Source organism: Chiloscyllium plagiosum, chromosome 17 (genome assembly GCF_004010195.1).
Source record: "Chiloscyllium plagiosum isolate BGI_BamShark_2017 chromosome 17, ASM401019v2, whole genome shotgun sequence".
Taxonomy (NCBI): Eukaryota; Metazoa; Chordata; class Chondrichthyes; order Orectolobiformes; family Hemiscylliidae; genus Chiloscyllium; species Chiloscyllium plagiosum.
Window position 1 is genome coordinate 53,250,397 of NC_057726.1, and position 12,331 is coordinate 53,262,727.

At 40.9% G+C, this 12,331-nt stretch overlaps 1 protein-coding gene across 1 annotated transcript in view; it reads right to left on the bottom strand.

The window, feature by feature from the left end:
• Nucleotides 1-6,769: 6,769 nt before the first annotated feature.
• The window catches only part of LOC122558479 (corticosteroid 11-beta-dehydrogenase isozyme 2-like), a 60,200-nt gene continuing 54,638 nt past the window's right edge, over nucleotides 6,770-12,331 (bottom strand). The window contains exon 4 of the mRNA XM_043707107.1: nucleotides 6,770-9,102. Coding sequence (XP_043563042.1) covers nucleotides 8,765-9,102 — 338 coding nt within the window. The 3' untranslated portion in view covers nucleotides 6,770-8,764. The remainder of the gene's footprint in view (nucleotides 9,103-12,331) is intronic.

Sequence of the window (12,331 nt, forward strand, 5' to 3'; positions counted from 1 at the left end):
CGCCCGAGGGCGGAATCAACCCTGGGTCCCCGGGGTTGCAAGGCAGCAGTGCTAATCACTGAGCCATCGTCACCTAAGAGGCAACTTTTTCACACAGAGGATGATACGTGCCAGAGAAAGTGATGGAGGCTGACACAGTTACAACATTTCAAAGGCATCTGAATGGGTATATGAATAGGAAGGGTTTGGAAGGATATGGGCCAAATGCTGGCAAATGGGACTAGATTTATTTGGAATATCTGGTCAACATAGACGAGTTGGACCAAATGATCTGTTTCCGTGCTGTATATCTCTATGGCCCTATTACAGAAATGTAATTGTTACTATTGCATTTTCAATATGCCTTAAAGCTCTTAAAAAGATTGAAATGTAGCAGAGTTTCAACCATAACATCACCACCATTATGTATGGGCAGGCTACACTCCTGCTCTTGCACTGGCAAGCTTTATCAGTTGTGCAAGTATTGGAAGGGGCATGTGCTATTTTCCTCAGAGACACTTCCCGTCCTGCCATGACATTCAGAATGGAGCATAGGCTTAGTCTGACCATTGACCGGTTGGAAAGCAGACTAAATATCAGCAATGGGACCAAACAATTCCTCATTGATCGTTGTCTGTGATTGATCTCCCCATCAAAGGGAGAAGAGAATTTTCAGCAAACTGGCCCATAAGTAGACTGAGCATCTGTGGAAGAAGCACAGATTTCTTTCTATCATGGTGGTCTCTGCTGCAGATAGCTCTCAGAGCAATGACTGCCCATGAAACTATTATTTGAGAGCAAGTGGATGTCTACACTCAAAGACATTATCAACCTGTTCAGATAGATGGCAGGTCTGGCCTTGGTTGAGGGAGCTGGGTAGTGGGATTGCCACATCTGGCCCACAGATGGAGTGGGCATTGTTACTGCACCACGACAGCCCCCAGAGGAGTACTGGGAACTGTGTACCAGATATTTTCTAATCAAACTGAGGGAATACTGCATGAACTGAAATCTCTCAATTGAAATGTTAAACTAAGGTCCATTTACCTGTTTGTGTGGATTTTAAAGAACCTGTGGTAGTAGTTTGAAAATGAGAATTATTCCCAATGTCCTATCCCAATATTTACTCCACAATCAACATCACAATAAATAGATTACCTGATCATTATAACAAATTTATTGTGTGAAAATAGCTGCTAAATTTCTTCTAATACAAGAGTGTAATGTATGCTTGTCAATATAAAGTATGTCAAGATGTCACAGTGGTCATGAAAAGCACTATGTTTCACTGACCTGTTAAACATTTTCGTGTACTATTGAGCTGTGCATGGGATAACTAAGTATCCATGAGCTGCATTGGCTGCCTCTTTACCATGTCATGTTTCTTATATACAACAAATGATATCTATCTCTTTAAGATGCTGCAGACTCTGGAGCAGGATATTATTTCCCAGTCAAGAGTGTGGTGCTGGAAAAGCACAACAGTTCAGGCAGCATCCGAGGAACAGGAGAATCAACATTTCAGGTATAAACCCTTCATCAGGCTCCGGTGACAGACTAACCAAAAACACCTTCCACCCTGACCTCAAATCCACCTGGACCATCTCCGACACCTCACTCCCCTTCCTGGACCTCTGCATCGCCATCTCCAGCGACCGACTAACCAAAACAAGGATCCTAGTCACATTTTTTCCCAGCCCTAGCAGGCTAGTTCTCAATCAGAGGCATTGGAACTCAGAAAATCTAAATCACCAAAAGAGTGGTAAGACTATGGATCTCACCAACTGCAAATTGGATAGATATGCATTTAATGAACACCTGGATAAACATAAAGGGAGAAAGGAGATAGTTACAAGGATAGATTTAGGTAAGATGTACGGAGGCTCATGTACAGCATGAGCACCAGCATAGACATTTGGGCAGAATGGTCTATTTCTGTGCCATGTATCTTGTGAAATCCCATGAAAACAGCCAGAACACAAGCAGAACATTAAAAGTAGGTTGAGTATGGAAGTACTGTGGTGACAATTTGCATGCACATTTACTTCCTGTTGGGAATTCAAGCATTCAGCGAACTTGAAATCTCAATTTTCAAACCTGGCTTAAGTGATATTTAACATCAGTATTTTTCTTTCTCTCTTGGGGCCAGATACATGTCTGGAAAGTGTTTCTTTTATTTGCTTTCTTCTCCCACATGTGGCATGATTGTGGTGTATAACCCACGAATGATTGGTGACTGTTGGAATGGTGTAAATGGTACACTTGCCAATCATTTATTTTCCTATTCCAGCACAGGCCTGGAAGTCAAATTCCCACTTACACGTTTTACAGAAGTCAGCAGACTAATAATAAAAATAGCAACAGGAGAACATACAAGACATACATGGCACATATCCACTTGTGTGACCGTAGGGAGACCTTTTGAGATATGTTTTTATAAATAGGAAATTTCAATAGAGAATAACATCAGTCCAATCCCTTACAAGAAATGACCGCAAGGAGTGAATTTTTCCTACTTACAACTACAATAAAAAACAAAAGGAGAAGATTAATCTAAAAAAATGCACTACCAATTACAACTTGTCAAAAGAACAGCTTCTGTTAGACTCAAGGCAATTCAATTCAAACTAGGATTACTCCAATTTACAATATTCCTCAAAGCTAAGGAGGGGCACATAATTTTAAACAGATAAAGGGAAATTGCATTCAAATCATTTACAAAGGAGCATCTCCCTTTATTAAAATCACATTCACTACTTAATGAATAGAGATGACTGCAATACATTTTAACATAAAGCAGTTGATTGACCAAAATTAATTTGCTGTTCATAATTCTTTAAATTGTGAAAAAATATTCAGTCCAACCCTATGAAGCAGATATGGTTATCTATTATCTTGTACATTACTGAAGACTTGCTAAGAAAATGAGTCTCAGCTTTTCTTGGATTGTACTGCGGTGCCTCATTATGCTTTCAACATGCACCAGGTCTCCAAACTGGAAACAGCTTAATGGCTTGGAGAACGATTGCTTCAGACAGGCCCTCCCGATTTTCCTGGATGCTGGAGCAGGCCACCCTGTAGAGTGACTCCTTTCCCTGCAAACCCTCTATCTCACATGGCTGCCATCCCAGCCTACTGTTCCTTGAAGCCACCCCTCATTCCCCCAGCTTTGAGAACCAGGAAATAGTGAATCTGCCTAATGGTCATTAGTTGGCTGGTTCTGGGGAAAATCACAATGGCTAGCTAGCACTTTGTTTCTCAGCCTGAAGCAAATAGGGAAATTCTTGCCATTAGTAGGCCCACCAGCAAGCTCTGTTGTTCCCTTCACCCGAACAGAATTTTAAAGTTAACATTTTAATATGTTTCAGGTATAAATACTGGGTACAGTCCTTTAACTGCCTGAAGAATGTGGGCTGACACAATTTGAAGCAGAATCAGGTGAGAAGTCTGGTGATGATGAGCTTAGCACTGGGAGCAGCTTGCTTCATCTTTTATACCTTTGACAAGGGGCGTGGTGAATTTCTTGTGAGGCAGCAGCAAGTTGCCAATTATTGAGGATTATTGCCTGTTAAATGACTTGTTGATGATCTAACATCCTCATTAATATTCAGCTTTCTCCCCTACCAATGGCACCAAACAAGCTCAACAGCATGAAAAATCATAATGACAATCAGAGCAGGGCCATGGAGAATTCAGTTCACCACTTAGTTGGAGTGACCTCCATGATGGAAAGTGGGCACTGCCATCCCTGTACCAGCCACATGCACTTCACATCCACAGACATTGACAGCCTCCAAGAATCCTCATGGCACATCTCCAATCTCTGTACTGCATCCTTCTGTATTCGAATGCTGTACATCAGACTGCACTAGCAGTTATCATTATATAATGCTGCAGCAAGAATACTATGTGCACAGGGACACACACCTGCTTCATGGACTAGACCAGGCTGTACATCCAGGCTCTTCACTCGCTGTCATAGTGTTTACCCACTGAATATTTGGAAGCTAATTCCCTGCCTTGCAATGTCCTGCCTTACATTTTTGTACTTTGCCTCCTCAACCAGAGATGCAATGCTGATTTCACTTCTGTCTTGCCTTTCCATTTAATGCAGACATTAAGGAAGGAAGCTTGTCATAGTTGTCAGTAGGCCTTGGTTAATTCAAGGGACCCTGGCTCAGTAGATAAAGAACAGCCTCAGATACCAGTTCAGGGACTTGGTAACCATCTGTCATGTGGCCACTAAGGATTTTCAAGACCACTCCCCACCTCTTCCTCCGCTACATTGATGACTGCATTGGCGCCACCTCGTGCTCCCGCGAGGAGGTTGAGCAATTCATCAACTTCACCAACACATTCCACCCTGACCTTAAATTTACCTGGACCATCTCTGACACCTCCCTCCCCTTCCTGGACCTCTCCATCTCCATTAATGACGACCGACTTGACACTGACATTTTTTACAAACCCACCGACTCCCACAGCTACCTGGATGACACCTCTTCCCACCCTATCTCTTGCAAAAATGCCATCCCATATCCCCAATTCCTCCGCCTCCGCCGTATCTGCTCCCAGGAGAACCAGTTCCACCATAGAACACACCAGATGGCCTCCTTCTTTAGAGACCGCAATTTCCCTTCCCACGTGGTTAAAGATGCCCTCCAACGCATCTCATCCACATCCCGCACCTCCGCCCTCAGACCCAACCCCTCCAACCACAACAAGGACAGAACGCCCCTGGTGCTCACCTTCCACCCCACCAACCTTCGCATAAACCAAATCATCCGCCGACATTTCCGCCACATCCAAACAGACCCCACCACCAGGGATATATTTCCCTCCCCAATCCTCTCCGCCTTCCGCAAAGACCGTCCCCTCCGTGACTACCTGGTACTGCTGTGCTCTTCCAGCACCACCATTCCAGAATCTGGTTTCCAGCATCTGCAGTCATTGTTTTACCATTATGGGTAAGGAGCCAATTGTCAAGCAGCACACACCCATCTTCAGTCTTTCTTCTCTACTGTGACCTACTTTCCTTCTGGAGATGAAAGTCAGTGACACAGATGATATTTTTGGTGAAGGTGGGTAGTGTCCTGGTTGAGTGAGTAAGTAGCACTGAGGGTATATTGTTAGTGGTGTCAGGCTTTGGGATTTGTGACAGTGAATGAGGGAAGATGATGCAGGTATTAGTGAGAGTGATAGAACGAGTCATGGTAGGACCTCAATGTGATAGCACAGATAAAGTGTGTGAGATTTGAACAGTGAGATTTGAACAGAAAATGGTGGCATGTCCATTGGCAGAATGATGAAGGTCATTGACCTTCTTCCCCAAACCCTTGCAGGGCGAAGAACGCCTCATCTTCCACCTTGGAGTACTTCAACCCCAGGACATGTGAGATTTGAACAGAAAATGGTGGCATGTCCATTGGCAGAATGATGAAGGTCATTGACCTTCTTCCCCAAACCCTTGCAGGGCAGCTCTGGACTGACAGTGCTTGTCTGGGTGACTAAAGGCTTTTAAAGATGGTGCAGGAGCAAGAGATGCTTGTGAATTTTGGGATATCAGCTGAGTGGCAAGTTATTCTGGGAACACTGCACAGTATGATGGAGCCAGAATCAGATGAGAAGGACACCTTAGGGCAAGGTAGGTAACTAACAAGGAGGGTTTGGTAAGGGGCGGTACAATGGCTCAGTAGTTAGCACTGCTGTCTCACAGCACCAAGGACGCAGGTTTGATTCTACCCTCAGGTCACTGTCTGTGTTGAGTTTGCACATTCTCCCTGTGTCCGTGTGGGTTTCCTCCCACAGTCCAAAGATGTGCAGGTTAGGTGAATTGGCCACACTAAATTCCACATAGCATCCAGGGATGTGCAGACTAGGTGTCTTATCCATGGTAAATTCAGGGGTTGCAGGATAGGGTGGGATGCTCTGTGGAGGGCTGGTGTGGATTCAATGGCTTGCCATTCAGGAATTCTATGAGGTGGTGAGAAAAATGACGAGGCCTTACGGTAGAAATCCTTCCAAAAAACTGGTACTTGCACTTAGGCAAAAAACATTAGATTCAGCCTATTATACTTGTAGCTCCTTCATGGTCACTTGTCCTCATGAGTAATGTGGTTTGAAAGGCTTTGATACAGTAGATACAGAGAGACTATTCCTTCACATTTGGAAAGAGCATAACTCAAGACCATGATATATTTCCCCCTCCTGGATTTCTTGGTGACGAGAAGAAACTTACATCATTCAAAAAGGAAAAAAATGGAACTTGCTGAAAACCAATGATATTGATCCATTTAAAGGGTAACTAAAGAAACATTTGAGGGTAAAACGAGATTGTGGGTCTGATGGTAGATTCGTGATGGAAGGACTGGTTGGGGTGAATGGATATATGGTGCAGAAACAGACCAGTGTAAACCTATGCCTTGCTCTTGTGTTAAGCCAGGCCATTTAACTAGAATTATCATCTAAGAACTTGTTCCAAGCATTCAGACAGAGCACCAACCAAGAATAGTTCTGTGGATTTAACTTCATTTTTTATAATCTGCACTGGAAATTTATCATTAGTCACTAATCCAAATATTACAGGATAGAAATTATATATCCTACAAATCTAAATGGCAGCTAGTGCTCAAAGAGTTAACAGAGGCTTGTAGTCAGTTACATACTATGTTGCTTTGATGGAGAAAGACATTGAGGATTTTGCTGAGGCAGTACTTCCATTGTGATGGTTCAAATAAGTGCGCTACGATGTTCTCCCAAGAGCCATAATCATGCCAATACAAGAACAAGATGTGATCTGATATTTATTTAAGTAATACAGGAAAAAAAACTGGAAAGAAAATACTACATAGACCTACATTTGACCACAAGCTATTCTTTTGCAAAAATGAAAATGGGATAACTTGTTTCATCTTGTGATGTAAAACAAGCTGCACGGTCCTTGAATAAATACAAGTCGTCTGTCTATTACAATAAAAACCATTCTCAACATGGTTCAAGTTATATCACATCCTTACATTCTGTATTTTCATATCTTTCAAAGACCCTTTGGCATTTCGGATTCTAAATTAAATCTATTAATCATCAAACATAACATTTCCAAATATAAAAGCTAATTTTTAACTTGGGCTACATTTCTATTCCTAAATTAAAACTTACAGGCATGAAAGTAATATTCATGATTAATGATGAGAGTTAGGTCAGTCTGCTTTTTCCCTGAATTTATCACAGCACACGCTTTGCACAAATTACATCTTTAAAAGAATAAAAATCAAAGCTTTCCATTATTCTGCAGGTTTTGCTCCAGTAGTTACAACAGATGTAAGGAAATATTAACTTAAAGGATATCATAAGAATGTAGGCTCTGCATCACAAATTATTTGACTTGTATAAATACTTGCAGTGTTGATGGCTACAGTGACACATGGACTTAAATCATACTTCAAAGATGAATACATTAACATTGATGTTCAAAGCATAAACAACAGATTAATAATATACACAAGCACACACACAGAATCAAATGTATATGCAGTATACATAAAGACCCCATTCATAGCTTCTTAATGCCATTGTTTTGTTTTGGACATTCCATGATTGAATATTATACCAGTAGTTCCTGAAAGCTAGCAGAAAGTTTTGACTTTCACTAGCTTCAACTGAAAGAGGTTTATTGACAAGTGATATCAAGCAGCAGTATAACATAGATCAAGGCTTTGTTTGAACAATATATGTTGAATTTTAATATGCATTAAACAAAATTTTTTTTTCTAAAATGCTTAAACAAATGAAGGATGCAAATAGTTCCTTTTTTGAAGAAAATGGATAACATATAGAACAAGGATCACTTTGAAAGGAATATTCTCTTACCAAAATCTTCTACAAAAGATATAGAGGATTCCTTCTATTTGGAAGAAATTTCCAGTCCTGAACTATATTATCAATCTCTATCTTTGGATATTATTTTGGAGTGAATATAGCATTTATAAAATGAATTAAGCACACTATTTGGTAAAAATAGGCATGTGGATTGATAGGTTCAAAAGTCCTTTTTTTAAAATCATAGGTTTGTTGCATCTATAAGCACAATTTCTTCAAAAGGTTGATGAAGATTGAAACAGTCCAGATTTCCCCAACAAGTTAGATTGCATCTTCAAAATTGTTCAAAGAACAATTATTTATAAAACTTACACTGGATTCCATTGTTAGGAGTATAATTTTACAATCTTTGTCCTGCAAAAATGCTCCCTTTATGTGCCAGAATCTAACATTTTATAAAACCACAACTTCTGGGATTTCAGAACATTTAACCCATAATTATAAGTTACATTAAAACAGACAATCATATTCAAAAACAGATAAGTAATATTTGAAACTTGGGATGCTGTTGAACATTTTCCAATAATCATTTACAAATGATTTTTAAAAAAAGCTATAGTTTGTACAATTGTTATTTTATATACAAAATGCCCGAGTGTTAAAAACTTGGGAGTACTATATACCTTCAATGATTGGAATCAAGGGGGTGAAAATTAACAACATGGGTGTTCTATTATAGATGGTCAATGCACTTTCGTGAATTTAGCATGCTGACAGTGCAGTGAAATTTATCTCCCATCTTTCCTTCCTTCTTATCTCAGTTTTCCCAGTAGAGTGAATTATATTCACGGTGTTACTAAGTGAACAACTAATACATTGAGGATTATCAGAAAAATGTATCATTTTTTACAATATGTATTCTCCTCACCACCAGCCCCCAACCCCACCCTATCCTACCACCACTGCACTATTTTTGCAAACCCTTTGGTAAGACTTTTTTAATTAAGAAAAACCTGTTGAAAATTAAATCACTCAGTGATGTTGGTAAAATACATAGAAAGATATACAAAACAATAACTGCTTTTCCTGCATAATATCTTGGTTTTGGATTTCTTGAGAGTATAGCATCAGTGATGCTTTCAATGACAGGGCTAAAGTCCTCCTTGGCGGTTGTAATGTATTTCAGGAATAGGTCTTTTGTCTCTAGCATATACTCTTCCCCATAGTCCTGAAGCAGTTCTGAAGAAATATTCTTTATGAGATGGTGGACTTGTTGTTCCCAGTACTCAAAATTACGTGATGGAGCTGGAAATTAGACACAAGAATGATTAAATAATAAGACAAACAACAAAATAATAACATTTTCTTTCAGACAGGAAAAGAAGATATTGTCGTTTGGCAGTGTAGATCAATAAGACTGCAATCTTCCTCATCCATAAATCATAAAATGACTGATTAATAACCATTTGCAATGATCTGGATTTACCAGAATCTGGATCTTCCAGACTTTCTGCCATCATGCTATAGTACCCATGACCAGTTTATGCACAAGTGAGGTGCTATTGCCTTTCAACAAAAGTACATGGAGTTCAGGCCCAGAACCAAATCTTTACAAGTAACAAATGTTAGAAATTGACTAAAGAGAAAGCCAATGGATTGGAGAACATCAGCAACACTTACACAAACATATGCCTCATTAGTCAATTTGATTGGCACCACTGGCACTGGACTCAATATTCATCTCCTCTGCCACAGATACAGTGACTGTTGTATGCCCCATTTACAATGTACAGTTCACTCACCAACTCTACTTTGACATCATCTCCCTCCCAAAATTCCTTCTAAATTTTCTTTACACTTGGCAAGCTGCAAACTTAGCATTGCTTTCTTCTTCACGGGCAACATAAAAAAATTGAAGTTTCAAGAAGTTATGGAGAGCTTGGCTAGTTCAATGCATCATGCAATCCAATTTTCTGGCTGCTCGTAACTGCATATACACACACACATATCCAAGACACTGTTCTTTGGTCTCTTTATATCACCTCCCTCACATTCTATTCTATATTATCCTATGCATCTCATCTTTCCCCTACTTTCACATGCCCCATTATATATCACTACTCATAGACCTTGTTCTCCCTGTCCTCACCTAATCTCAATCTAATCTTTCTCAGAGCTGCCTATCCTACTGCTAGTTTCTTATCCCACACCTGGACTATTAATTTCCCTTCTCTGACAAAAAAAATTCTGCTTTCAGGAGAGTGGATAAAATGCAAAAGGCATAGGCAGGATGCACCCAGCTTGAAATCCTGAGATTAGTTCCTACAAACCTTAAAAATGCATTGATTTTATCATACAGTCAAATGAAACTCAAATAATCTGAGCTTTTGTCCATTCCCCATTAATCTAGATACCTTAAATTGATCTGTGGCTTCCAGGCTGGTGTGTAAGATAAGTGTTTATTGACAGTCAAGAGCCTAAACTTTATTATAAATATTCAGGTGAGAAACTGAGATGCTGCTTATCAAAACCATTGATCATTATAGGCTGATGTCTTTCTCCAGCTCAGAGGACCTTGACCCAGAATGATCACAACCCACTGGGTACTTCAGCTCCAGCTTTGAGTCCTGGGTTATTGACTACAGCTGAATGGAAGCACTTCCAGAGTTTTATTCAAAATCAGGGCTTGAATCTGGACAGTCTCTGGGTCCCATTAGGTTTGCTCGTATTTCCTCTCTCCTAACAGGCCAGCTACCTACTGCAAATCTTCCAGGTTTCTCGCCACCTACCCTTCACTGACTTCACCAATGAATCCAGAAAGCTCACACCAGTTGTGGCTCAGTTTCTCTCTTGACTATGGGATCTTGCCTAGTTCCCTGCTTCCCAACCTACCTGCTGCATACTGCTCAATCTAAATGTTCCTGCCCCTCCCATTGTTGGAGCTCACTGCTTCTCCAACCCCAGGTTCCCTCCCTCCCACATTTGGAGTGCCTCCAATCCCAGGTTCCCTCCCTCCCACACTCTGAGCACCTCCAACCCCAGGTTCTCTCTTCTCTCATGCTCAGAGCTCCTCCAATCCCAGATTTGCTCAGTCCTTATTTTCCCCACGCTACCATTGCTTGCTTTGTAACCCTTCTATTGAAAATATGTTGAGGCCTCACATAGGAGTCCAGGTCAGATTGATTCCCAACAGTCCCATGCTTCAAATGTGATGGTGAAATGAATTGCTCCACTACTCCTCCATATTCTTATCCTCTCACTCAGATTAAGTCAATTATTTAACAAGAGGGCACTGAATGTCTTGTTAATTATACACACAAGAAATTGCTAAATTGTATAATCACACTATTCTAATGTTGAACAATTATGCTGCTATAAGGATTAAAGGGAGTTGCAATGGATTGTCAAATTCAAGTTACTGGACACAACAGGCACTAAATTATTTGGGATTTCCTGCCTATATTTTTCTCCCTCTCTTTCTGAAAGCTGTTAACTGATGGGAGCAGCCTTGTGGTTCCTTGGCCAGTTGGCTGTTCCTCCTGTGTAAGTCTGTATTGAGAGTTTTGGCAGGCAAGTCAACGGCCATGGGTATAACAACCAAACTCCACATTATTCAAAATCAAACCTCATAGCAGAGGCTATTAAGGTAGCAGCTAGCCTGAAAGATTCCCATTTAATTCCAATTAAATAGCTAATGGGACTTGGAGGTGAATTAAAGCTCTCATTGCCCAAGCTGCCCAAATCAGAGGTCAGAGAATGGTACTAGAAAATTCAGAAGCTTTGAACCTGTTCCGCCATTTACTTACATCAGGACAAATGTGCACCACAACTTCACTTATCCACCTAGCTTTTAATAATTCATTCATGGCATGACAATGTCATTAGCTGGGTCAATATTTATTGTTGATGGTGATGGTGAGCTCTCTCCTTGAACTGCTGAAGTCCATTTGCTGCAAGTATAACCACTTTGCCATCAGGGATGGAATTACAGGGTTTCGACCCAGTGACACTGAAGGAATGGTGATATATTTCAAAGCTGATGGTTGTATTTCCATACATCTGCTCCCTTTGTTCTTCTAGATGGCAGAAGTTGTGGACTTGGAAAATGTTGTTGAAGGAGCCTCGGTGAGTTTCCGCAGTACATCTTAAGATGGTACCTCTGCTGCTACTGAGTGTCGGTAGAGCAAGGACTGAATGTTTGTGGATGTGGTGCCATCAAATGGGTTGCTTTGTCCTGGATGGTAAAAAATTCATCAACTTCACCAACACATTCCACCCTGACCTTAAATTTACCTGGACCATCTCTGACACCTCCCTCCCCCTCCTGGACCTCTCCATCTCCATCAGTTACGACCGACTTGACACTGACATTTTCTACAAACCAACCGACTCCCACAGCTACCTGGATTACACCTCTTCCCACCCTACCTCTTGCAAAAATGCCATCCCGTATTCCCAATTCCTCCGCCTCCGCCGTATCTGCTCCCAGGAGGACCAATTCCACCAGAGAACACACCAGATGGCCTCCTTCTCT